We start from the raw sequence: 27,136 nt of genomic DNA on the forward strand, positions 1-27,136 counted from the left end.
TTTCTTGTGAATTTCTAGTACAGAGTTGTACATAAACAATGATATGATCGTCATTACTTCCAGCTTCACAAAGTAGGATCTCGCAGATGTGCGCCAATAGGGATGTTGACAATTTTTTGGAACTGGTTTCATTTTGTAGATAGACACGTAATAATTACAGAAAAAAAGATTAAAAAAATATATTCATTAATTTTGAATAAAAAAACATGTATAATAAGTTTCGTGTTTAAATTTCGCGCCTAAACGCTCCAAACTGTCACGTGACCTTGATGACGTAACGGCGTTTTAAACAAACTGCTGTCAGTCATTTTTTTAAATTCTTTATATGGCAACTGACATTTTTTTTAAAGCCTTAACACACTACCGCATCGGACAGCGACCTTCTTTCTCGCTCTAACTTATAGCTGCGTCCTTAACGCACCACCTTACACACTATCGATTCGTGCGCCGCACCGCACCAAGATCGCGTTTCGGTACGATAATCTGTAGACACTTAGGCAGGTTTTATAACTTGTCTTTGGTGATTCCACTGTGATTACGTCACGCGCTCCGATTGGCGTTTGCAGTCACGTAATACTGGGCATTATTTTAAATACTTTTGATTATTTTTAATTAATTTATTACGCATATTTACACTTGCAAAATATGGTTTTCCGCGTTCTAATATTCCCTGCTATGGTAAAAACATAACATGTTATATATTCGCGATTCATGTCAACATCCCTATTTACTCCGTGTCATTGGGTACTTACTGTAGAACTGGCAGGTGACGGGGAAAGCGGACAGGGGCCCGGAACCGTCCACGTCGATACTGATGTCAGCGGAGCGAGCCACGGCTTGCACGTTCTTGTAAGCTTGGCAGGAGAGTGGGTGAACCGCTGCAACAAACGCAATGTCACAAGCATTTAGCCTCGTTTTTGCTTCAAATAAATATTCTTTTCTCAAAAATGGCCGGCAAAGTCGACGTTGCCGGTTAAATAATAGGTCGCGAAGTGAGTAGTTTATGGTCATTCAAAAAATTAAAAAGTTAAAAACATTGCAGTCTCGATTTCGGGACCGCAATGTCGCATACAAATTCCATTATTTAACGAGTTCCAAACTTTTTAAATCTTTAAATGGCCATATCCAATGAAGGCATAGGTCCCTTAAACAGCCAAACAGATGATCAGCACTTATTATTATAAAGCCTATAACAGACTATCGCACCGCACCGCGAGCTTGAAACGTCGCACCGAAACAGATATCTCTTTCTCGCTCTCACTTATGGGTGCGACGCTCCAAGGTCGCGGTGCGGTGCGATAGTCTGTTACAGGCTTAATGTTGGTACCGCGACTATTTAGGTGTCTCAAATAGGTTGGCGTATTTTCAGCAGAAAAATACACTTCTTTTTTTTTTAAAGGCGGCAAGCAAATTTTTTTAATGGTTGTATTTTTTTCTGTGAAAATTAGAACGTTGCTTCTGTAAGTTCTGTAAAATATTTCTATTTCTTGCACCATTTTTGAGAAAAGCACTATATATGACTCGGCTGGAAGGCTATTTGCTGGCTTCGGATTCAATTAAACGGACTCCCAAGGTCGTCCGTTTAAAACGAATCCTCAGCCTGCAAGTAGCTACTTCCGAACCTCGACAATAATGTACTATTTAAATATTAAAAACTACATAATTGATAAGTAATTTCAACCGGGTCAATTATATAAAGTCTAACTTACACGAATGGCAAACGGCCCCCGCGTAGCCAGTGCCCTGGCAGTTGCAGTTGAACTCGTCGGCAGTCTGAGTGCACTCGCCGTTGTGCTCACAAGGGTTCGGGTTACATCTTAAAAAAAAATACATTCTATAACTAAGCATTTTCAGGTTTTACGGTTCCCAGTCTCCCGAAAATCATACCATAAAAAAGATAGATCCCAAAACATTATTCAGAACATTTCTTAATTTTTTCTCAAACGAGTTTTTGTAACTTTTTGCAAAAATTAAAGAAAATGAAATTATGGGAGTTCACGTTAACATAACAGCTGACCATTTCCTGACCATTTTTGGGTCGATAAGTTACGACGATAGTTACATCAACATTTGTTTATTGGACCGAATGTGCGGCGAATTGTCACTGTCACATGACAGTTGTGATCGTGGTGAAACAGTCCAGGTATCCAGTCAATCATCTGAGTCATCTGACAGGCGTCGAACACCACATCGTTGCAGCAATACTCCTTCTTCAGCACGTGGTGTGGTATATAACTAGACTTGAACAATATTGAATTTACCGACCTGTCAATCATCTGACAGGCGTCGAACACAACGTCATTAGGGCAGCAATAGTCCTCTTTCTTCCAGTCCGTGGGTCGCTGGTAGTTGCCGTCTACAGCTATGCGGCGCATGCAGCCAACGAAGCCCCGCGGAGGACCTTTACCACCTGGAGAACATATTATAAATCAGAGCTTTTGTATATCGTTATTAAGGATCATAGAGCTTAAAAATGGCCAAGAGACCTCCTCAAACATATGTGAAGTCCCACGGGTAAAGGTACCTTATGGCCGTTGGCGCTTACGCTATTATTAACGCCGCTCCGCCGCCGCGCGCTATTATTGTTGCAGCGCTATGCGATGTAAGCGCCAAGTGCCATAAGGTACCTTTTGCCGTGGAACGTCACATTAATTTATGACAATTGGTTTTGACAGATTTAGGAAAAAAGTATCACAAGCTTCTTAGAAATCCAGCTAATTAAGCTTTTATATCCGAAATACTAAGATAATAGTTTGGTCGGTATAATGCCCTATCTTCATGCTCTATTACTAAAACCAAACCTCTTAGCATGGCTTGCGTTGGCGCGCGCTTTATGTCAAGCTCGACTTTAAGTATGTATCACGACAACGCATGTCATGCTTAAAGGTAATTCTTATAATAAAACGACAGATTCGTTCAATAAATTGGGGCATTCAAACTCTTTAGTTAATAGTAGTTTAGTCTTTTTAGTATCTGGGATAAAAAAACTCATTTTTAGGGTTCCGTAGCCAAATGGCAAAAAACGGAACCCTTATAGATTCGTCATGTCTGTCTGTCTGTCCGTCTGTCTGTCCGTCCGTATGTCACAGCCACTTTTCTCCGAAACTATAAGAACTATACTGTTGAAACTTGGTAAGTAGATATATTCTGTGAACCGCATTAAGATTTTCACACAAAAATAGAAAAAAAACAATACATTTTTGGGGTTCCCCATACTTCGAACTGAAACTCAAAAATTTTTTTTATCAAACCCATACGTGTGGGGTATCTATGGATAGGTCTTCAAAAATGATATTGAGGTTTCTAATATCATTTTTTTCTAAACTGAATAGTTTGCGCGAGAGACACTTCCAAAGTGGTAAAATGTGTGTGTCCCCCCCCCTGTAACTTCTAAAATAAGAGAATGATAAAACTAAAAAAAATATATGATGTACATTACCATGTAAACTTCCACCGAAAATTGGTTTGAACGAGATCTAGTAAGTAGTTTTTTTTATACGTCATAAATCGCCTAAATACGGAACCCTTCATGGGCGAGTCCGACTCGCACTTGGCCGCTTTTTCATATAATTTAGTGTATAGACTATAGAACTTACCAGCAATATAATACGAGCTCCCAGTAATAAACCTCAATTTCTTCGTAGTCTCCACCGGCCTGTGGTCCACGGCCAGTGTCAGGCTATCCGTAGCCATGGTCAGCATGAGAGCATGCCATCTGCCATCGTTGGACATCTCGTCTGGATAGTTGTCCAGCCTCACCTTCGGAGAGCCTTCGGTGAACAGTTCCACTTTCACTTTGCCTTCATCGAGGTATACCTGAATTGCAAAATTATTAGGTTGAATGTTATTCAAGTTCATGCTACAAAAACACTACGAAATTAACAGTTTATTGAAACCAAAACAAATGCACGTGTTACTTTAGAAAAAACCGGACTAGTGCGAGTCGGACTCGCCCACCGAGGCTTCCGTACTTTTTAGTATTTGTTGTTATAGCGGCAACAGAAATACATCATGTGTGAATAGTTTAACTGTCTAGCTATCATGGTTCAGGAGATACAGCCTGGTGACAAATAGACAGACGGACAGAGGAGTCTTAGTAATAGGGTCCCCTTTTTAATCTTTGGGTAAGGAACCCTAAAAATTAGAAGTAAAACAGTAGACTTCAAACAATTTTAGGCTGCTTTTCCATTTTGCAAATTAACCAATATCATTAGTCGTAATCCACAGATCTTCTCCGCTACGCTGGATTACAATAAATGCTATACTAACATCGCCCTACCCTTGTTTCTTATTTGCGAATTACAAAAATTAACTTTCTTGTAAACTTTAGTACATATTGACATTATATTTTAGCAGAACTGAATTGAAAAGCAAAAAGTATTAGGGTAATTCGCAAAAATTCGCAACTCAAAATGAATTCTATTCACCTATAAACAGAATTCATTTTAGTATACGGTTTCAATAACTGGCCACCTTATACTAAAATGAATTCTACTTATAGGTGAATAGAATTATTTTTAGGTTTGGGGTGGCCAGTTACTAAAAGTGGTCAGTTACTGGCGAATTACCCTATTTAGATTTTTGTGTGTAGCTGAGTTTTTTTTTTTTCAAATATGCCTTTTAGTAATAAACTTTACCTTAACATATCCCTCAGACTTGAACTTGTGGTATATAAGCAGCCCGTGGTTCTCGTAAGTTCGGAAATCGAAAGATATGTTGAGTTGGTTGCCCCCAGAGTAGCCGCGCAGTTTCGCGTACGAACCTTCCTTCAGGAAAGTTACGGGGACTATTTCCGGTTCCTGAAAGAAAAAAATGCTGTTATGAATGTAATGTATGCTTGTAACAGAACGCAACTACAGACCGTTTATAATGACCCAATGCATATGGAAGTGACAGTGACAGCGAGCGGCATTTGTTGAGTACAGACGCTGTAAAATTAGAATGAACTGTGTAACTTATAGGTTCGCCTTAGCTGAGATCACTTGGAGCTAGATTTGGCTAGAGGTTGTTTTATCGCATTTGTGTAAAATATATTTTAAAATTAATACAGACTCAGTATAACACAAAACAAATGTTTTATTACTAAACATTACATGGCGCAGTCGTCTATCGAACATATGAAGATTTATTCTGAATAATAAATTAATACAAGGATACGGAGGACAAGAGAGGCACAGAAGCAATAATGTCGGGTATAGAATTTAAAATGCCTGCACCGCTGCAATTAGATTCAGTTGGTGATATGTTATTAAAGTGGACGAATTTCAAGCAACAGCTTAAGATTTTTATTACGGCCGCTGGATTAACAAACGTGACTGATGCTAGAAAGTCGGCAATTTTGTTGAATTGTATTGGACAAGAAGGACTGGAACTGTATTATAACTTAATAAAGGGCTCGGAAGATACGACAAAATTTGATGAGCTTCTCAAATTGTTTGACGAATACTTTGAACCCAAGCAAAATGAACTCATCAACACTTTTAATTTTAATAACAGAAAACAAGAAGATGGAGAGACTTTTGACAACTTTTACATCGCAATTAGAAAATTAGTAAAAAATTGTAATTTCAAAGAACTGGAAGATAGAATGCTGAGGGACCGAATTGTCATGGGCATCAGGGACAAAAAGCTGCAACAGAAACTATTGGAAAATAAGGACCTTACTTTAGATGAAGCCGTGAACAAGTGCAGAGTAGCGGAGCTGTCAAAGGAACATGCACAGGTGATGCAGAAGAAAGAACCTGTGTCGGTTGATCTTGTGTCAAGTCAGCCTAAGCATGAAGCTAAGTATTTTAATAATACTAAGAAAAACACGAAGTATAGTAGTAAATTTTATAGGTGTCTGAAATGTAATCTTGAACATGGACCAGCTGAATGTCCAGCGTTTGGCCAAACATGTTATAAATGTAAAAAATTAAACCACTTTGCTAAGGGTTGTAAAAATAAAAATGTAGCATCAATTGAAGTGGAAAATACTGAGGATAATAACCTCGTACATGATTTGTGACTAGTAAAGTTAGTTCACTCTATAGGAAATACTAGTAAGATTAATAATAATGAATGGTTGTCAGATTTGTTCATTGAAAATAAAAAAGTAACTTTTAAATGTGACACAGGGGCTCAGGTAAATGTCATTTCATTAAAAGATTTAAAAATGATTGTCAATGATGAAAATCCTAAGTGGTCTGAGACAAATATAATATTAGAAGTATTTGGGGGTAATAAGCTTAAGCCCTTAGGGAAAATAATATTGAACATTGGGGTGAATAAATATGAAAAGGTTGACACTGATATTAAAAATAATGTAAATCCAATTTTGGGTTTAAACTCATTAATTGAATTAAAACTACTACAAAATAGTAGCATGAACAGTATTAATATTAATAACAAGGAGGCTATTGTTAACAAAAATTTGTCACTTTTCCAGGGTGTCGGAGAATTTAAGGTACCTCTTGAACTACACATTCAACCGGGCGCACAGGCGGTAGTAAAGCCACCTCGGCGAGTTCCTTATGCAATAAGGGAGCGTTTGGCTTGTAAATTGCAGAGTCTTCAAGAGCAGCGAATTATTGAGAAAGTCGAACATCCGAAATCCTTTGTAAGTAATCTTGTAATAATAGAGAAAAGTGATGGTAATTTAAGAATCTGCCTTGACCCACAGGAATTAAATAAGGTATTAATAAGGGAATATCATCTCATACCAAAATTAGAAGAAATGCTTACAAAGTTAAGTAATAAATCTGTATTTTCGGTACTTGACCTGTCAGATGGTTTTTATAATATTAGATTAACAGATAACTCAACAGACCTGTGTACTTTTAGTAGTCCTTTTGGTTGTTATAAATTTTTAAGATTACCTTTCGGTTTGTCAGTAGCTCCTGAAATTTTTCAAAAATATAGCGAACAAACTTTTGGTGACATTCCTGGTGTGGTCATATACTGCGATGATCTGTTGATTTGTGCTGATAATGAAGACGAACATGACAAAATATTAGAACGCGTTTTTGAAAGAGCTAGAGTAAGCAATGTAAAATTTAATAAAAGAAAGTTTCAATATAAATTAAAGGAGGTTAAATATTTTGGTCATGTGTTTTCAAGAGAGGGAATGAAAATTGATCCAGAACGAGTAAGAGCATTATTAAATATTAAAAGCCCTTCTAATAAAACGGAACTGCAATCTTTTCTGGGTATGGTAAATTATTTAAGAAATTTTATCAGTAATCTGGCAGATTTAGTAGCACCTTTACAAGCATTAATGAAGAAACATGTTGGTTGGCTTTGGACTGAAATACATGAAAATGCTTTTTGTAATATAAAAAAATGCATAAGTGCAACACCTGTATTGAAAAATTTTAATGTTTCTCTACCTGTGACTATACAATGTGACGCTAGTAAGGATGGTTTGGGTTGCTGCCTAATGCAGCAGGGCAAGCCTGTATGTTATGCATCAAGAAGTCTTACCAGTGCAGAAAAAAAATTTTCACAGATTGAGAAAGAATTGTTGAGTGTAGTTTGGGCAACTAAAAAGTTTCATTATTACATCTATGGAAAAAAATGTACTGTACTTAATGATCATAAACCATTAGAAACTCTATTAAAGAATGGTATCCATGAAATCCCTTCTGCTAGATTACAAAGACTTAAACTAAAATTATTAAAATATGATATTGATTTTAAATATTTAAAAGGCCGCTTGATGCATATTGCAGATTTGTTGTCACGTAGTTATTTAAATGAAGTAGATGAAGATCAATCATATATGTTTGAAGTTATACATTGTATTGGTTTAGGAAATTATTTACAATGTACAGATGAACAGAAACAAGAATTAATTGACGAAACTTCCAAAGATGAGACTTTAGCCACATTGTTGTTGTACACACAGGAAGGTTGGCCTGAGTCTATTAATATGGTACCAGATAATGTTAAGCATTTTTTTAAATTGAGACATGAAGTTACTATAGATCAGAAATTGCTTTTTATGAATGATAGATTGATTGTTCCTAAATCATTAAGATTAACAATTTTAAAAAAATTACATGAAGGTCATTTAGGAATAACAAAGATGAAACAAACTGTTAGGGGTTTATATTATTGGCCACAAATGGATGCTCATATTGAATCATTTGTTAAACAATGCTTCATCTGTCAAACATATCAAAATAATAATATAAAAGAGCCATTGTTATGTCATGATGTACCTTCTTTACCATTTGTAAAAATTGGAATTGACATAATGGATTATAAGAGGAAAAGTTACTTAGTTATTTATGATTACATGTCAAAATGGTTAGATATTAAACCCATTTCGAATAAGTCCTCTCAGTGCATAATTAACGTTTTAACAGATGTGTTCAGTTGTTTTGGCATACCATTGGCAGTAGTGGCAGATCATGTTCCATTTGATTCACTTCAATGCAAACAGTTTGCAAGTGAATGGGGCTTTAAATTCATTTATTCAAGTCCAAGATATGCACAGTCCAACGGTATGGCAGAACGTGGGGTGCAAATTGCTAAAAAAATGTTAACAAAATGTAATGAAGATAAAACAGATTATAGAATTGCTTTGTTAAAATATAGATCTTCTCCTGTTTCTGGCACACATTTTACGCCTTCTCAATTAATGATGAATCGGAATTTAAAAACAAAATTACCATGTACTTATAAATATTTGAAGCCTCAGTTGAATCATAATACTAATATGGAATTTGATAAGGTTAGGAATAGAAACATAATTAATTATAATAAAAATACTAAAGAGAAGCCTCATTTTGAAATAGGCCAAAATGTTTGGTTTAAGATAGACCCAAGTTCGAAGAAATGGTTGTTGGGTAAAATTGTTAACAAAAATAATTTTAGATCATATAATATTGAAGATAGCAACGGTTGTAGATATACTAGAACTTCATTTCATGTTCGACCTCAATAATTCGGTGTTCCTGTGTGTGTTAGTTAAGAATGTGTAGTGCGGGAGCATTATATTTTTATTATTGTAACTTAAGGTTGTTTTAAGTTTGTTAGACTGTTTGATTAGTCTTCTTAAGTTATAAAAAAAAAATGTTTTGTTTTTTTTTTTGTAAAAGGGGGATGATGTAATGTATGCTTGTAACAGAACGCAACTACAGACCGTTTATAATGACCCAATGCATATGGAAGTGACAGTGACAGCGAGCGGCATTTGTTGAGTACAGACGCTGTAAAATTAGAATGAACTGTGTAACTTATAGGTTCGCCTTAGCTGAGATCACTTGGAGCTAGATTTGGCTAGAGGTTGTTTTATCGCATTTGTGTAAAATATATTTTAAAATTAATACAGACTCAGTATAACACAAAACAAATGTTTTATTACTAAACATTACAATGAAAAGTCATCCACGCTGTTAACTGACAGTTCGTAAACGTTATTACAAAAGGCATAAGGTCCACCGATGGACAGTTAAGTGTTGCTGTTTGCACAGAAGGTTAATAAGGCAGAACCAGTTCTTCCTTTTTGACTGTATCTGAGCGAAGTACGTAGGTATACAAATACGGTATCGTCTTGGGTCGTCCCATTCGTTTTTCGTCAAGTTCTTAAATTTGTCCTATTCTGCTTTCGTCATGCATTCTACATTGAAAGCCACCGACGATTGTGACGAATGTAGAATGGGTGACGAAAGCAGAATAGGACTAATTTAAGAACTTAACGAAAAACGAATGGGTCAACTAGGGTTGCCAACCGTACTATATTATATAGTATTGTACTATATTTTGGCTCTCTGTACTATATACTTTTGGAAAAATATATAGTACGCTATAATACTATATTTCTGATTAAACGTATGTTACACTTATGTTTAGTATTTTATCTAAAAGTACCATATTTTTTTGAAATGTACTATATTTTTGATGCCCTATTCTGGAAAATACTATATTCTACCAAAAAATAGTTGGCAACCCTAGGGTCAACCCAAGACGATACTACAAATACTAGAGTTTTTGCCCTATGAGTCTTCCCGACTAAAAATGTTGTATACCAGTCTTCGCCACATTTACCTAGGATCCGATTATTCACCCAACTTAGGGTGTATGTGTAATTACATTTGTATTTGCGTCTCACATTTTGCCTAATAAGAGAACGACGCAATGCACATTGGACAAAGAAATTGGATAGGTGGAATACCACCCTAAGGACTAGTTGTTGATTACAGGCTGAAACCGCTAAGTGACATGATTACCGCGTAAAAGTAACTGTTCACTTACTGGACAATCGTAGAGAGTGTTCACTTTCTGGTACTTGAACGACTCGCCGGTCTCATATCCTTGCTTGAGCTCGTATATGACGTTGGTGGCGTTCAAATACAGGTTCTCGATACAGCCGGTGAAATTCTGGTTTACTACTAGGCCTTCTTGGAAATTGGGTACACCGCCGATGTATAGCTGTAAGGAAAAATAATCTGTTAGTTGAACGATGTTTCGTAAGTGCAATTTATATTTAGTAGACATCTCTTTATTTTATTTATTTACTAGCAACCCGCCCCGGGTTCCTCTTGAATCTATCTATTTAAAAAAAGCGGCCAAGTGCGAGTCGGACTCGCCCATGAAGGGTTCCGTATTTAGGCGATTTAAGACGTATAAAAAAAAACTACTTACTAGATCTCGTTCAAACCAATTTTCGGTGGAAGTTTACATGGTAATGTACATCATATATTTTTTTTAGTTTTATCATTCTCTTATTTTAGAAGTTACGGGGGGGGGGACACACATTTTACCACTTTGGAAGTGTCTCTCGCGCAAACTATTCAGTTTAGAAAAAAATGATATTAGAAACCTCAATATCATTTTTGAAGACCTATCCATAGATACCCCACACGTATGGGTTTGATGAAAAAAAAATTTTTGAGTTTCAGTTCGAAGTATGGGGAACCCCAAAAATTTATTGTTTTTTTTCTATTTTTGTGTGAAAATCTTAATGCGGTTCACAGAATACATCTACTTACCAAGTTTCAACAGTATAGTTCTTATAGTTTCGGAGAAAAGTGGCTGTGACATACGGACGGACAGACAGACGGACAGACAGACATGACGAATCTATAAGGGTTCCGTTTTTTGCCATTTGGCTACGGAACCCTAAAAACCGCATCATCAAAGTAGATACAGGAACTCACAGGTAGCTATGAGTTGAAGTTGAAATGTAGTCTCTCAATAAGAATTTCAGTGTGACTCATTCGTAAACGTTATTACAAAGACATAAAGTCTACAATTAGTAATTATTAGCTAATTGAGGCTTGTAGCGCGTTTATAAAGGAGGGCGTGAGACTTTTTTTGGACATTAGAACATGGGAAGTTGAGTTTTAATGTTCATACATTAGAACAAAGAAAAGATTACAAAGCCTTAAAAAATATCCTGGATCACGGCACCAAACTGAAACTCCTAGAGGATAAAAATAATTAACCCTTTCTGCTAGTCCTAGCCCGTTCGAGCGGAGGCTTGTAACCTATGTAACCATTTAGAACAGTCTTACCTGTCTGTTAAGGTTGAGCCTTGAGAACTCGCCCTTGACTCGTCCGGCAACTACTACTCGGTCGACAGAGAAGATGACGTCTCGTCTCGTGCGCGAGATAAGGACGTCGTGCCACATGTTGTCGTCTAGGAGACTGCCGACGGATAGGGAAGTCGCTGTGCCGGAACCTGGGGAAAGAGATTATTAATTTATTCGTTTTATTACCCATCTTAGGGCTCATTTGGAAGGGGTGAGAACTCGCATACGAGTTTCATTACATTGCGTCATTTGATCGGTCGGCTAAATTGATGTAACCTCAATGGTCCGCAATGTAACTAAATCGTATACGAATTCGCGCGCCGTCTAAATGAGTCCTTATTCATGAAATCTGTGTCCAGCAATGCTCTGAGCTATATCCAGATTGTTTTAGTAAAATAAAAATTGCTTTATTCCTCGAGGTCAATGAGCGTTTCGGAACTCAAGTGACAAATACATTGATTTCTGTAACATTTGCTTGTAACAACCAGTGTCAGCGGCAATTTTTGATATAACCTTGCAAATAAGGACTGCGGGCTTCTTTAGAATACAAGTGCAAAGTACCAAAGCATAATTTTCAAAGGGTCTATCGCAAATTGTGTCTTTATTTCCGACGTTTCAACGCAAAAAAACTTTAGTACCTATATGTGTTCAAAAAGGGAAATTTTTAAATATTATAAGCGGGAAAGTGCATACATGGCCCACTTGCACCATTACACTAACCCGGGGTTCAGTGGTTAAACCGTTAACCCAGTGTCAAATTTTACTGGTAACTATGGTAACTCCAAGTTTAACCGGTTAACCCGGGTTAGTGGGATGGTGCAATTGGACCTAAGCGAGTTAGGGAGTGTTACCTAGGTCAATATTGTACACCAGTCGATTATCCCTCAGTTGCAATGCTATGTAGTCTCCCTGAGTGCCTCTTGAGTACAGCAGAGCACCGGAAGCCGTGCTGGTCTTGAACCGGAAGCGGATGGTCTCCCGGGAGGCGGATATAGGGTCGCGGAGCAGGTCCATGTTGATGAGAGATGAGCCGTTAAAGGACATTGTGTTGGCCTCTGTAAAAAAAGTGTTTTTTTTTTGAGGAATTCAAGTAAATTTTTCAATCCTACTTAAGGCATGCGTGGGTCACTCTGCGATTACGTCGCGTCGCAACAAGTACCTACAAGTACATCCGTCCCACACACATTTCTGCTGGCTCGTGGAAGTGTACAATTTTGACAACTGTTAGTTTTAAATATTATTTGTCATATGGCAAAAGAAAGTGATATAAGTTTTGTGATGTTCAGAAATTCATGTCTGACAAGAGCACTCAACAGGATATTTGGTCATTATAGCAGTATTAAGGCGGAATACTAAACAGTTTACATAACTTGACAGATAGAAATGATTAATTGATTATATTAGTAAAGGATGATCTTAACGGTCAGGTTTTGATAAATAAAGAAAATCTTATCGTCTAAGTATTACGTACCATAATCGCATCCATACAGCTCGACTCTCATAGAGATCTTGTCCCTCCACCGCATAGGGTTGATTCGAATGAACTGAGCTATGATAGGCACTTCGAATTCATTCTTCTTAACCGTGTTACCGTCTTGGTTGCCGTCGAAAGTCTATAAATAGTCATACAATTAGACATTATAAGATTTATGAGCATAGTCATACATGTTTTACAATGTGTTTTTCATTTTCATTATTTAAATTACAATATTATAACCACCTGGGGCCCGTTTCACAAAAGCTTTTGTTATAAAGGGACTTCCACTTGTTACAAGCTTTTGAGAAATGGGCCCCTGTTGTCACATAATTATTATCTGTTTTTTTTTCTGTGGTGCACAGTAAAGAATATATTTTCTTACTTAAATCCTAATAGACTTAGGTGTATCAAAAATTGTTAGACCATTGCAAAGAGTGGGAGAAGATAATAGAAAATATTGGTTGTTAGTATTAAGAATTCAGATCTACAATGTACAGTAATAGATGCACCATCACCATTTGTGTATTATACAGTTTGCAATCAAAAGAAATAGGAAAATACGTACAGCAGCAACTGTTCTCCAACCTTTCCCATCATCAGAGTACATCTAAGAGATAATAGTAGTGGCAAAACGCCCTCTAGTGTCAATCTCGCGAAGTTTCCTGCCATGTTTCATAAAATTTTCGTTACCTGTGAAAGCGCATCAACAGAAGCGACCGTTCTCCAACCCTCTCCATCATCAGAATACTGGAGAGTGTACTCCGAGACATATTCATCAGTGGCATAACGCCCTCTAGTGGCGATGGCGCGAAGTTCCTTCCTCGATCGCAGGTTGATGGTCAACCGCTGGTAGTAGGAGTTTTCCGTGGGTGTCCAAGCGCTGGTGCCTTTGTGTTAGTTGGTGTTAGACAAGTCAGTGGGATATTAAGGGTTTATAGTTAACAGCAGAAGTTTAACGAAATGCTTATGTGTACCATCACGCTCCGCGATTGTTACGCCATTTAGGGTGTCTAGGTAAATTGGTTGCTCCATACCTATGCTATGGAATGTCCAATTTAGCTAACTGGCTTAACAATCACGGAGCGTGACAGTACACAGGCTCGTAAACAAGAAACTTCTATACGCATTAAATTTGCGCGCAGAACAAAGTATCGAGAATTTTAAGCGAGCGAGAGTTTATAATTATGAGCTTGTTTTAGTTATTATGACCCGAACAAAAATTAAACACGTCGTTTTGCTACTTCTGCTGTTAACTGAGCTTGAGCTTAATAAATAATGGGCACCGAAACCACTTACGTACGAGTGCCTTAATTAGTTTTTTTTTTAAACCTGCCAAGTGCGAGTCGGACTCGCGTTTTAAGGGTTCCGTACATTAAGTCCGACTCACGCTTGACTGCACATTTCTAATAGGTTTTCCTGGTTTCCTGTTTTTCCAGTCATAGTTACTTGATTGATTGGAATTTCAAATGGAAGGTGTTCCTTCGAATTACATCTGATATACCAACGTTTTGAAAACTCGTTTAAAATCTATAGTTGGTCAAACTAATTTGTCAGTCAGTAAGAACCAGAAAAACTATACTCATCCTTTTCTTTTGGGTGCTAGTACTAGTGTAAAACAAAGATAGTATGATTCTTTCTGTCTATGTTTGAAATGAGACAGTCCTTTGGCAAACTTTATAAAAGTGGTTTCGTTCCCTTTACCTCTAACCGAAGTTAGAACAATTTCCAATTCACCAAATACCATAATAACAAACTTAAACTTATTTACAACCCAAAACCGATACCAAAGGGAATAAATAAAACTAAGGATTAAAATAATGTGCAGACTGCCGTACAGTACACAACCATGCAAGCCAAAATACCTTCATGCAAACCAAACTACGAAAAATGGCGCTAGTAAACTAGGTACTTATTTCTCCGTTTCCTAATCGTTATTAAATAAGTCGTGTATTCGGATAGTTTCGAAAAATTCCAATTTGGAATTACCCGTCAATCTCAATTGTTCGGAATAAAAATAGAGAGTTGAAAATTGGGTTAAATGTTTTTACAACTTCAGCCCAAATGAAGTCGCAGGCGGAAGCTAGTTTCTCTTTTTACTAAATAAGGATATTTGCCATATAGATTTTATATGTATGGTCGTAACCCGTAAAGTAATTAAGTATGTCTTTCTCAATTGAGTGTGACAGATTTAATGAAAATAATCTGTCACACTCAATTGAGAAAGATTTAGTCACCTTTAGGTAACAAAGTTAAAAAGGGACTTTTATTATGAGCCATGACAAAAACCTAAAAGTTAGATGTAGATGTAGTTAGTTGTTGTGTGAATTATTTTGTTAGTGTTTATGTAGCCGTTAGTAGCCCCAACTATAATGCGATTAGCTGCAAACTTTAGGTCCGGTGTCAATTTTCTAAATGTATCATACAGTTGAGTTACAAAGAAGAAGATACAACGCACAACCTAACCGTTAAGGGGATGATGTTGAAAACATGTTGTGCAAATGATAGCTTTATACAATTCGTAAATAAACTGTAGGTAATATCACAAAATTGAAAAAGGTATTTAATTATAAACACTCGCCTTGAAACTGGAACCCAAACATTGGTTAAAAGTTGAAACTTCGATAGCGCGATGTAGAGCTTTATAGTAGCTTTTTTTTTTAATCTTAGCTGAACACTAGCGCCATCTATTGATTGACGTAGCGCTATAAGCTTATGGCTCATCTAAACGTGGGCCAGCGCCGGCCACTCCAAGGGACGCATTTATGCGTTAGAGGGAGCAAGTGATATTGCTATCTCATTCTACCGCATGGCTGCGTCCCTTGGAGTGGCCGGCGCTGGCCCCGATGGGACACGATTGTAGAGGAGCCATTATAGATGCCGCCAGATGGGAATATACATTGTATATTGACACCATACCTAAAGTTTGCTGCCAATTGCGTGATAGTTTCCAAACCCCATAGTTACCTTAACTTCGCCCCCCGCGGCCTTATACCGCACATAGTCCAATCCGTTCGTGCCATAACTGATGTGATACTCTTGTACGTATTGCCTGGAGTGCTGTCTTCCCTGCGTCGCGACTCGAGTTATATTCTTCACAGTCCCCAGATCGATGACGAGTTGCTGGTCGAAATCGTTCTCAGAAGCCGTCCATGCGTTGAGACCTTTACAATGATATGCAAGCGTTTTTTGTGCTGGCAACTTGTAGCATTCGATATTTGAATGATGATTATTTTTATGATTGTTAGTGTCTTTGGGATGTTATGTGAAATTAAATGTCAATGAATATGTGTTGATTTTATTTCTAAAGCACCTAACACCTGATATATCTAAAACACTACAAAATACAAAAAGCACACTAAGCACCAAACAACTCAATCAAGATGTACTTAATTCTAAAAAGGTTTCATTTGTTTCTTTAGAAATCTATTTGCAAAATTTGTGTCTGGAGGATGTAATGCTTGCGCTTCTTTAACCAATTCTTCAAAATTCAAATAGGAAAATGACACTGGTTCTATAGTAGTGTCTCTAGGAACCTGTATAGCTACAGCTACACCGTGTTTGTCATCTAAAAGCGTCTCTTCAATCTTCCAATCACGTTTCAAAACATCATTAACATACAGCTGTGTGTCAGTCACAATATTTCCAATGGACATATCAAAAGTATTAATCACAAATGTGATTTTGTCAAGAGCAATCGTCAATCCAACTCCTATGTTCTTGACATAAGCTTCTTTTAAGCACCAGTGACGATAAAAGCACTTCAACTGTTCCTTTTCCGTGGGATAGTCTTTTATAGTCCTCCATTCATGAGTGGAGAACTGTCTTGTCATGAGTCTGAAGAATTCCGGAACATTCTTGTTCACAGGAGGCTCTATCTTCATTACGTCTATCCCAATATTTCGGTCCTTATGTCCGGCAAGAACGGAATAATCTCCCTGATGTGAAACATTGAAGTTAACGGGAATATCGCCTGTGCCAATTAAGTATGGCTTTCCACGCTCATCCCTGGCAAATGCAACTTCCTTATAAGGAATGCCAGTAGATATGTGGACGAATTTTCGCATCATCAGCCTTCCAATAAGTGATGATTTCACATCATCTTGATAAACAAATCGGTCCAATCTCTCTTTCTCTTCTGGTTGTATGTAGCTGGTAGCTGATAATATTTCATCGTAAGTAGGAGTCCATGTTTTTATATTAAATGCCCATCTTAAATTAAAGTCTGCCATCTTTGGCTTGAAATAAGGCCGATGTCTTTGTGCAAAAATCAATGTGGTCCTTAAATTGTTTTTAGTTAATTTGTGGACCTGCAGATGAAGAATCCTATTACTTCAAATTTTGCCTCCCAATTTCACTTTTCAGTCTCTTGGTTTTTTTACTTTTTTTTTATTAACACTTTTGTTCAGCCAATATAAACAACAACTATTTTCAGTCACACAAAAATAAAGTTGCAACACATGCTACACAAATCTGAGCCAAAATAAATAAAGAAGTGACTAATAAACACACTTAAAGCTTCATTCAAAGTCTATTTTTAAGAAAAATATATTGGGTTCTGGGTTTATACTTAAAAACACTAATTTACAAAAAAAAGCTAAAGAAAAATGTGGATAACTTAAATGAGGGAACGAAATTAACGTAATCTAAAATACTATTGTATTCAAATTAAGTTCTTTGCTTTATTTTGCATAGACTTACCATATAATTTAGCATTGTCAGGTCCCCTCTCTCTCAAACTTGATGTGGCGGTGAGTTTGGCATTAGCTAGCAATGGCTCATTGCATTCATAGTCAAAGTAATACCTAGCGTACTCTGAAACACCGAATATTTCAATAATTCCTTTTTGTCAATCAAGCATTTTCATTCAAATAAGATTTTTTAATAGTGTGCAAGTAAGTATAGTTTTTACTATGGGACTCATATTAGTGATCTATCTATAACGTAAATTAACAAATAAGACTTTGCTAAATGAATAGTGGCTCCAAAAAAAATCAATTACTTGCAAAGTATTAGGTAAAAATACCGCAAATAAGAATGCGATTCTAACTGGTATGTGTGATTTGAAATAGGAATAGTTGTAAATACTGTTGAAATGAGCTTTGCTTAAGATGATAGGGCGAGAATAATTACAGGAATCGTAACATAATTTAGTAAAAATCCGTTGGGCGTGTAAACATACCTGCTTCCGACTTCGTAACGCTATAGCAAAGCAACACAACGAAATAATATACAAAATTACTCATCATAATTTCATACTGGATTCAAATTCGTAATTGTAACAAATATCGGCTATGTTCGTGTTAACTATTAGTCAGAAAAGTGGATAATGTTGTTTGATCATTACGCTAGCGTTGTCAAGATCATCAAGCCGGATGGATGGTGGATGGACAACACCCTTGATTTAAGTTTGTTTTATTTGTGGACAAGCAAGCGTCGGTTAATATTTTAAATCAATTTACGTCTCTAACTGGTCACTTTGAGGCACATAGATAATTTAGACCAATAGCTATACAGATATTATAATGCGAAACAATGCTATCGGCCATTGAAAGCATAGTCATTCAGGACCGTTCAAATACTTAATAATGTTAATTTTGTTACAGCCATAATTCAAAAAGATAATAATTATAAAATCCAAGAAATCGTGACAGAATCTTCAGAAGTTTCATGTTTTGTGAATTATGAAGTATAATTATGTAAAGCGTAACGTAGTGATTATATGCTCTTTGAGCGTACATACAATTTAAAGATTTTGTCTTTTTAAATTATTGACGCTTTGCCTTAATGCAGAAATAAAACAGCAAGAATAAAACAGATTTTGGAACGACACGTTTTTGACAGCACCGGGTAACTTCAGTGCTGCCATCTATGATCAAATGTATACCAAATGGCTCTTGGCTCTTGTTTTTCAATCTACAAAGTAAATTTTTCAAAATCATATTGTTTATAAAACCAACCCGGATACTATAATGTAAATGAGTTAGGAAGTAATGCAATGCAAGGGAGATTTACAAAAACAATAATCTTTTCCATAAATTATTTTATTCTGGTGTAAACGGTATTGCCAGTTTGCCCTGCGACAGGTTAACCTCCTCCCAACAATTGCAGCAGAGTGTCTTCCTGTCCATGATGTCCGTGTACAGTTTGCCATCTAGGTGGTCTAGCTCATGCTGTGCTATTCTGGCCGCCCAGTCTTTAAACTTTTCTGATTTTGGCTCACCTTCAGGACCAAGACCTGAAATGTTGAATATTTAACATAATTCTGAAATAAAAGATAGCCCTTTTTTTTATTATTTGGTGTGGGCCTTAGTGTTTAATTATAACTGGCTTACATGTTAAAATACTTTAATAGGTATTGTAATATTAATAGGCTAATAACATATACAAAAAGAACTGACTGAGAAAGGCAACTACAAATTCACAAATTGTAGCTTTATTTGACATTCTAATGGGCATTGTAATATGCCTACTGCCTACTTGATTAATAAACTATTTTTATCTTTATTGTTTACCTGAAATTTCAACTTCTTTGTATCTAGGAACTTCTGCAGAGAATCCTCTAACACTCTCACAACCCTCAGCATGAGAAACTTTGCGATAGTCAACTATTTTCAATGATGGATTTATAAACACCTGAAACCAATATAACGTTATACTTCTTTTAAATGATTTATTGATGAACTCTAGCTCATTAGTATTGTTTACTTACTCACAGTGTATGGTACTACAGTCATACCATGGGATTTGACAATAACTGGACTCGTAGTCTTAATTTCTAGCGCAGTTAACTGCATAGCAAATATCCTCATATTCACGCCGATTTGAGGCGCTGACATCCCCAGGCTGCCGTATCTGTTTACTACTACTTCTAGCTTCTTAATTATTGTCTGAATCTGCTCAGTTTTGATTGATTCAGGCGGTACCGGCTCAGAAACTTTACGTAATCTAGGATCCCCAATCTGTACGACATGACTGTATGGAGGAGTGACACGGCCACGGCTTGGAGATAGCCTGGCGTACCAGTTGAGCACCTTTCTAGTTACAGTCATTGTTTAGCTCAGTCACAGTAAATATTGTTAAAGTTTTGTCTAAATAAAACAAAATAAATACATGGATTAAACAACTGTACCGATATTCGGAACCTAAAGTAATATATTGAGAGTGGCAACACTGTAGTTAGTCGTATTGTCCTTTTCTAGCATATACGTCCATCTCTCTCCCACACCCCCACCACTTCAGGCAGTTGCGTTTGACAATTTTGACAGTTAGAAACAAACGCAAATTACCTCATTGGCTTGCTGTTTTTCCATCTGGAAGGTCGTGAAGCTAAACTGCTGGTGAGTTTTTGAATTTGTACCCCAGTTTAGCTGACTATATTGAAAAACAGTTTCTAACGGCTTTTGCCGTTCGAAATAAATATTTAAATTTAGTTGTCCGTTAAACTATCTAGCAAATAAAAATCATCCGGAATAGTGATGTGCAAGTGTTTTCAAAGGCTGCCTGCGCGCACCGTGGCTATGCCAATGAAAATACTAAAACACATGGTAGAAAACACATCGAGCTGGTAAAGCGTGCACGTGTCACCATTATAATTTAATTTTATTAAGTCTCTTCCGAGTCTTGTTAGTTTAAATCTTTGTGTGTGTATAATAACGGTTGAAATTATATAATACTTAAATGCTGATGTGTGGAGGTATACCCTTTCAAGTGATTTGTGTTTTCGAATACGAATGGATCGGATAGTTAATACGTGTTACGTAGAACCTACGTATTAAGGTAGAAGCTTATAGACGTGTAGGTTTTTTATCTGTCCAAGTATCTATCAGCAATTTATCTTTTTATCCCGTTCCGGGTTAATATAATATTGCAAAATTAATTTTTTGGTAATAAACTTGCTGATAAATAACGTGTACCCGAATAGGAGTCGACGATATTTCCGCTCTAAGGGACACAAGGTAACGAACAAACCTACATCGCAAACATTGCATTTATTTTTGTGGAAAGTGAGTACTTCGGCAGTACATAAACTTAAATCTGACTAGACATAGAGAGAGATTAGCATGGCTCTGCGCAAGAATGACATGCGAATTCGTGAAGTATTTCACTCTGTATCTATCAACTTATATCTCTCCAACTAGATCTTTGATTTATGTAGGTAGGTACAGTCACCAGCATAAATAAATGACTATGGGCAGCCGTGCAAAAATATCTGATGCTCCATTGGAGGCATAAGTATATGACGACACTACCTCGGTAAAAATATGTGATCCTTTGTGACCAGCAAAAATATCGTTAGTCCGTATCCGCATAAATATCGGATCGGGTCGCTTAAAAATATTTGATTACTCCTAAAATTCAAAATTATGTGATTACTCTCATCTGGAATAAATATCTCTTCACTGTAAAAGCAAATACATCGGATGGACGACAGACCGCCTATTTATCTGACACGTTGGAAAATCACAAATATGTTATCGACCTTTAAAAACGAACCATACATGTTTGGTATAGAGCCGTAAATTGTATAAAGTGATTTGACAATTCACGAAAAGAGTGCCGACTTGTCATTGTATATGTCTGTCTCACATTATATTCTATCATCGATTTGACGGAATAAACTGGATATAATTTTGAATTGTAACGTATTGCAATCATGAATCTAGTATATAACTGGATCTGGCATGAGGGGTGGGGGAAATGGCAAAACGGGATAGTCTTATGTATCTTTCAGTAGGAGTAGCAGCGAAAGCGCTACTATTGTTTGTCCTTGTCAGTCTCACAGGTTGACCTCTCCATCATTCTTTTTTATGTAAGAAGCAGGTTTATTACACATTGTCTATTAAAAGTCTACCTGAATTATGTCACAATTTAAAATTGCAAATGAAATATGTGAGACAGACATATGCAATGACAAGTCTGCACTCTTTTCGTGAATTGTCAAATCACTTTAAACAATGTAAGGCTCTATGCTATCCAGGTATGGTTCGTTTTTGCCGATTGATGACATATTTCATAATTTCGTGTCAGATATATAGGCGGTCCGTCTGCCATCCGATGTATTTGCATTCACATTGGAGAGATATTTATGCCAGATGAGAATAATCACATAATTTTGATTTTTATGAGTAATCAAATATTTTTAAGCGATCCGATCCGATATTTATGCGGATACAGAGTAACGATGTTTTTGTCGGCCACAAAGCATCACATATTTTTACCGAGGTAATGTCGTCATATACTTATGCCTCCAATGGAGCATCAGATATTTTTGCACGGCTGCCCACAGTCATATATTTTTGCTGGTGACTGTACCTACTTAAATATATAACTTAGCAGGTACTTACAGCTTTAAAGGTTAAGGAAAAGAACTCTTGCATGTAGGTGCTATATGTGCTTGTGTTATTTAGAATTTGAATAACTTGATTATTAATTCTATACGTAACTACATACAAGAGGGTCAATTCTTAAGCCTACTTACCTACCTACATAAATAGTACACTTAAATTAAACGTCTCAAATAAAATCGGAAGCCTGTGACATGGAAGGGCATTAACGATACGGGAATCTTTAGATTGATTCATTGACGAAGACGCATGGTTTGGTTCATATTGTCAAATTATATTAGTTAACTGTAGAGTTAAAGTTTAGTTTTGGCAAATCTGCGCGTCACCGTGAATGACACTTTCTAAAAGTGCCTGTTAAAGCCGGCGTAAAGCCTTTCACCTTGTCGAGCAAGGAACCCGCAACTTAGGGAATATTACCCATAAACTCAGGGTATTTGATTTGAATGATACTTATTCTTAAACTTACGTTTGTTATGGTTCCACCTGCTAAGGTGCGCCTAAGAGAATCTTTTATTCGTTCACAAACTAACGTCAAGTTATTTGTGATGAAACCAATATATTATGTACCTATCTAAACCTGCGCAAGGCTGCCATGTTTACACCTGCGTAAGGTGTGCCAAAAGAATCTTTGATTCGTTCACAAACTAACGTCAAGTTATTTGTGATGAAACTAATATATTATGTACCTATCTAAACCTGCGCAAGGCTGCCATGTTTACACCTGCGTAAGGTGTGCCAAAAGAATCTTTGATTCGTTCACAAACTGACGTCAAGTTATTGATGATGATATTATAACCTATGTAAGCCTGCGCAAGGCACGTCAGACATATTCACAGAAATATAAATGATATGGTCATAACACAGGCGTGCGAGTAGACCACAATCACAAAAATATTACAAAGATTAAGTTGTAAATATCTCTTTTTAGAGAATGTAAAAATGGTTTAAAATAATGTTTTGGGTAAAAATCAGTCGAAATAGGCAAGGCTTCGTTATTAGAGTTTTCATTTTTGTTTACCAATCTATTTCAAGGGTCCCGAACACCCTATTGGCTAAACCCGAAATTGGGCTAATTAACTGTGGTAAAAGTGAAAACTGCTTTCCATTTACATTTCTAAAATTATAATAGGTAAAATAAAAACCTAAGATTCCAGGCTTATCTCGACTCATTTTTATTTTAAAGATGGAAAAAATCTTTGCACCCTAATATAAAATTGTGGTCTGGAGACGCTAAGCCTCATAACTTGGGTGGCATAGATAATACTAAGAGATTTAGTCACCTAATTTCGACTATAAGCCCAGGCAGAATATTGATAATTAGAATAAGGAGTGGTCAATCCTCCAAGGTCCATACAATCTGTGGACTCTAATTAAATCAGGCTCGGTAAGCTCACGACACGACAGAGCTTACGATTCCATTCTGAAATAAGCTATGTTTACAATATATATTACCCATGGTGTGAAACAAACAGCCTGCTCAAGGTGTACAAAGGGTCCGTTTAACGGCCCTATAAACATCTACAAACCTTTGAAGTCTAGGCCTGCTACAATATGACAGACTAGAAATAAATACATATGATCCCAATGTAAGAGCAGCTCACAGTTGCATAAATTATATTTGGCTGGAGAGCACTTGTCTTTCAGTTAACATGTTTACGAGTACCTACCTATGTACACGACATGACCAAGGTTACCTACCTTTTTACATAATTATTATATCCCTGACTGCCATGGTATATTAGGAAAATTATCATGTGCTGGCGGTGCTGCACAAGCATGTTTGAAATAAAATATACAAAACTGGCCTAACGGGCGTTTATGAATTATGTATTTTACACCCTTGTGTCTGTATTGTGACCCTGGAAGTTTTAAACCACCTGTATCGTAAGTGCTCCTATGCACGGATTAAGTTTATAATAAACTACCCATGCCCTAACCTCAAGGGCAAGTGCTTCTATGCACGGACCAGATACTGTTGTCACTTATTTCACTTATCATGACTTGTCATAGTTTGATACTACACGTTTAATAAATTTAAGACCGTGGAATGTACCCACTATAAAAGGTTTTTAAAAATAGTGACTGAATGGTTTGTACGAACGGTTCTAGCACAGTTTCTGTCTGTAGTCACGTCTAGGGCATGACCCTCTAGTTCTCAATTTATACAAAATTATAGCATTGTGATACTGTTCGCTTTGCACAATAAAATAGGGGAACAGGAGCACGCCTTGCGAAAAGGCGAAGCTATTTTGAAACGCAAACCTTTCAAAAATAGATTGAAATATATAAATAATTATGTTTTTGGTGTGGAACATGTAATTGTACACCCAAACAAATGCAATCATTTATTATATGTTAGCAAAACTCTGCCAAAGTGTTAGTCTGTCTCTACAGTGTAACCTGAAGGCATGAATGCACATGAATCTCTTGAAACATGGTGGATTAACTAATTTACACCCCGTCTGTGTCTTGCTCCTACCAAATCCACAAGTTGAGGACCTCAACCTATCTAGGCACCCTTCTTGCTCGAGACCTGAAAAAATAATCTCATGCAGTCAAGTGTCGGAAAACCAGGTCCACACTCTTAGCACTACCGTGAATATATCTAAGAAGTCTGTATACTGCCTTCCAGGAGGCGGGATGTTAATAGACTAGCCTATATAGTAGGCCAGAGATATAGTATACAAAAGCACACTGGCCCAAATCCAGTAATATTATATGCACTTCAGAATACAAAATAATTGACTATTCTGCGTATATTTGATATCAAAAAGTTACAATTACCTACCCTTAGGTCATAAGGAGGATAAATATACATAAATATCAAATACAATTCGACAAAGTGTTGACCCTAGCATTGGATAAAATAGAGGTTCCTCTTAAGCGGCATCTGCGCTGTTGGCTTTGGGCCCACGGGTGCCCGGCAAAAGGTCGGGGACCCCATGGTTCCGCACAGTTATTGCAAATAATGTAAAATCACAAAATAAACACAAATTTTCATTTTGGTTAAAAACACATATGCGATGAGCTAAGGTTTCGAATTAAGTACCTTATTCTTAATCTGGAAAGAGAAGACTGAATATTCAGAATTAAGCTATGTCTATGAATGGTTTACATAAATTAAGCCACTTTAGCGTTCAGAAACAATCAAGTTTATGTCTACTAGTAGGCACCAGATAAGGTAAACTACTCATACTGCATATATAGACAATAATGAGTACAATTAAGGTCACTTGATGATAGCTAAACATGAACATAAGCAGAATGAGCTGCACCTATACAAATATCATTGATAAAGCTCTGTGGCAATTCTACATTTACCATTTAAACGCCAAGAGCACCAAAAAGCGTCGTAACTAGTGCCCACATGAGTATTATGATATGGCTTAAGCTCTCAAAGTAACCTTCACAATTTTAAGTAAGGTTTGTTTAGGTCCATTAGCTCGCGTTCGCGTTAGTAAAGCGTACAAACGATTAAATGCATTTTATAGCTATAACCAAATAAATAGCTCACACTGGCTCACAGTCATTAAAAGAATTCAGTAAAATCATTAAAAGTATTCCCTATGATATTTTATTAAGTACCTACCCAATATTAACTTTGTGGGTAGTGGTAGTGATATAACGAATATTTAAAATATTCGTCTACTTAATCCTGAGGGATTCTGGAAATAAGAAAGGTCTTGTCCTTGTTATATCCTGCAACTGCTTACCTTACTAGATAATTATTATCAAATTTGTCAATAATTGGGAGTTATAAATAAAAACTACTCGAGTACTTTATGATTTTTATCTTTTCATATTTTAATTACATCACTCCATATCACAGATGTTGTATGCTCCCTGAAGAGTAGACTGACTTATCTTCTTTTACATAGTCTCACATACATATTATTAAGTACTATAGCACCCTTGTGGTGACTCACTTATTTTCGTTGAAAATTTATAAGTACCTACATTAAATACGTATATAAAATGGAAAGTTAGTATCATAATATAATGGTATATAAAATTGTATGCTTTACTAAATACCTCTCTCCTCACATGTATTAAAATAAAGGGTGTACTACATAATTAATTAATTAATTAAACACTCCTAATATAATAATATTACATATACATAATATGTAAGTACATGTATAATCACATTGGCTTGGCGTCTTCCCACCACCAGGCGATAACAAACACGTCTCAATATATTACTTTAGGTTCCGAATATCGGTACAGTTGTTTAATGACAGCGTTTTACACAAAAATAAAACGCTAATTAAATAACTTACCATATTCGGAACCTAAAGTTTTAATCCTGCCTGGTGTAAATATGTATAATTTTGAGACAATGAGGTAATTTGCGTTTGTTTCTAACTGTCAAAATTGTCAAACGCAACTGCCTGAAGTGGTGGGGGTGTGGGAGAGAGATGGACGTATATGCTAGAAAAGGACAATACGACTAACTACAGTGTTGCCACTCTCAATATATTACTTTAGGTTCCGAATATGGTAAGTTATTTAATTAGCGTTTTATTTTTGTGTAAAACGCTGTCATTAAACAACTGTACCGATATTCGGAACCTAAAGTAATATATTGAGAGTGGCAACACTGTAGTTAGTCGTATTGTCCTTTTCTAGCATATACGTCCATCTCTCTCCCACACCCCCACCACTTCAGGCAGTTGCGTTTGACAATTTTGACAGTTAGAAATAAACGCAAATTACCTCATTGGCTTGCTGTTTTTCCATCTGGAAGGTCGTGAAGCTAAACTGCTGGTGAGTTTTTGAATTTGTACCCCAGTTTA

General features: G+C 36.5%; 3 protein-coding genes and 1 non-coding gene across 4 annotated transcripts in view; 1 reads left to right on the top strand and 3 right to left on the bottom strand.

Annotated features, from left to right (window-relative positions):
• The window catches only part of LOC134649344 (neurexin-4), a 68,479-nt gene extending 50,161 nt beyond the window's left edge, over window positions 1–18,318 (bottom strand). The window contains exons 1-12 of the mRNA XM_063504056.1: window positions 18,176–18,318; window positions 17,695–17,808; window positions 15,961–16,157; window positions 12,991–13,132; window positions 12,371–12,574; window positions 11,502–11,668; window positions 10,240–10,416; window positions 4,638–4,799; window positions 3,597–3,816; window positions 2,266–2,410; window positions 1,710–1,816; window positions 753–878 (exon numbers count right to left, since the gene is read on the bottom strand). Of these exons, the coding sequence (XP_063360126.1) occupies window positions 753–878; window positions 1,710–1,816; window positions 2,266–2,410; window positions 3,597–3,816; window positions 4,638–4,799; window positions 10,240–10,416; window positions 11,502–11,668; window positions 12,371–12,574; window positions 12,991–13,132; window positions 15,961–16,157; window positions 17,695–17,808; window positions 18,176–18,242 (1,828 nt within the window). The 5' untranslated portion in view covers window positions 18,243–18,318. The remainder of the gene's footprint in view (window positions 1–752; window positions 879–1,709; window positions 1,817–2,265; window positions 2,411–3,596; window positions 3,817–4,637; window positions 4,800–10,239; window positions 10,417–11,501; window positions 11,669–12,370; window positions 12,575–12,990; window positions 13,133–15,960; window positions 16,158–17,694; window positions 17,809–18,175) is intronic.
• On the bottom strand, window positions 16,374–17,808 carry LOC134649340 (L-aminoadipate-semialdehyde dehydrogenase-phosphopantetheinyl transferase). The gene is made up of 2 exons (XM_063504051.1): window positions 17,695–17,808; window positions 16,374–17,303 (listed from the first exon to the last, which is right to left on the bottom strand). The coding sequence occupies exons 1-2, from the start codon at window positions 17,707–17,709 to the stop codon at window positions 16,389–16,391; spliced, it is 930 nt and encodes a 309-aa protein (XP_063360121.1). The 5' UTR covers window positions 17,710–17,808; the 3' UTR covers window positions 16,374–16,388.
• Window positions 18,319–19,021: 703 nt separating the features above from the next.
• LOC134649804 (peptide deformylase, mitochondrial-like) lies at window positions 19,022–20,087 on the bottom strand. The gene is made up of 3 exons (XM_063504634.1): window positions 19,710–20,087; window positions 19,509–19,629; window positions 19,022–19,231 (listed from the first exon to the last, which is right to left on the bottom strand). The coding sequence occupies exons 1-3, from the start codon at window positions 20,043–20,045 to the stop codon at window positions 19,038–19,040; spliced, it is 651 nt and encodes a 216-aa protein (XP_063360704.1). The 5' UTR covers window positions 20,046–20,087; the 3' UTR covers window positions 19,022–19,037.
• Window positions 20,088–21,003: 916 nt separating this feature from the next.
• LOC134649909 (U6 spliceosomal RNA) lies at window positions 21,004–21,107 on the top strand. Its single transcript, XR_010097004.1, has one exon. It is a non-coding gene; the product is annotated as a U6 spliceosomal RNA (small nuclear RNA).
• The last annotated feature ends 6,029 nt before the right edge of the window (window positions 21,108–27,136 follow it).

Source organism: Cydia amplana, chromosome 7 (genome assembly GCF_948474715.1).
Source record: "Cydia amplana chromosome 7, ilCydAmpl1.1, whole genome shotgun sequence".
In the NCBI taxonomy this organism is placed as follows: domain Eukaryota; kingdom Metazoa; phylum Arthropoda; class Insecta; order Lepidoptera; family Tortricidae; genus Cydia; species Cydia amplana.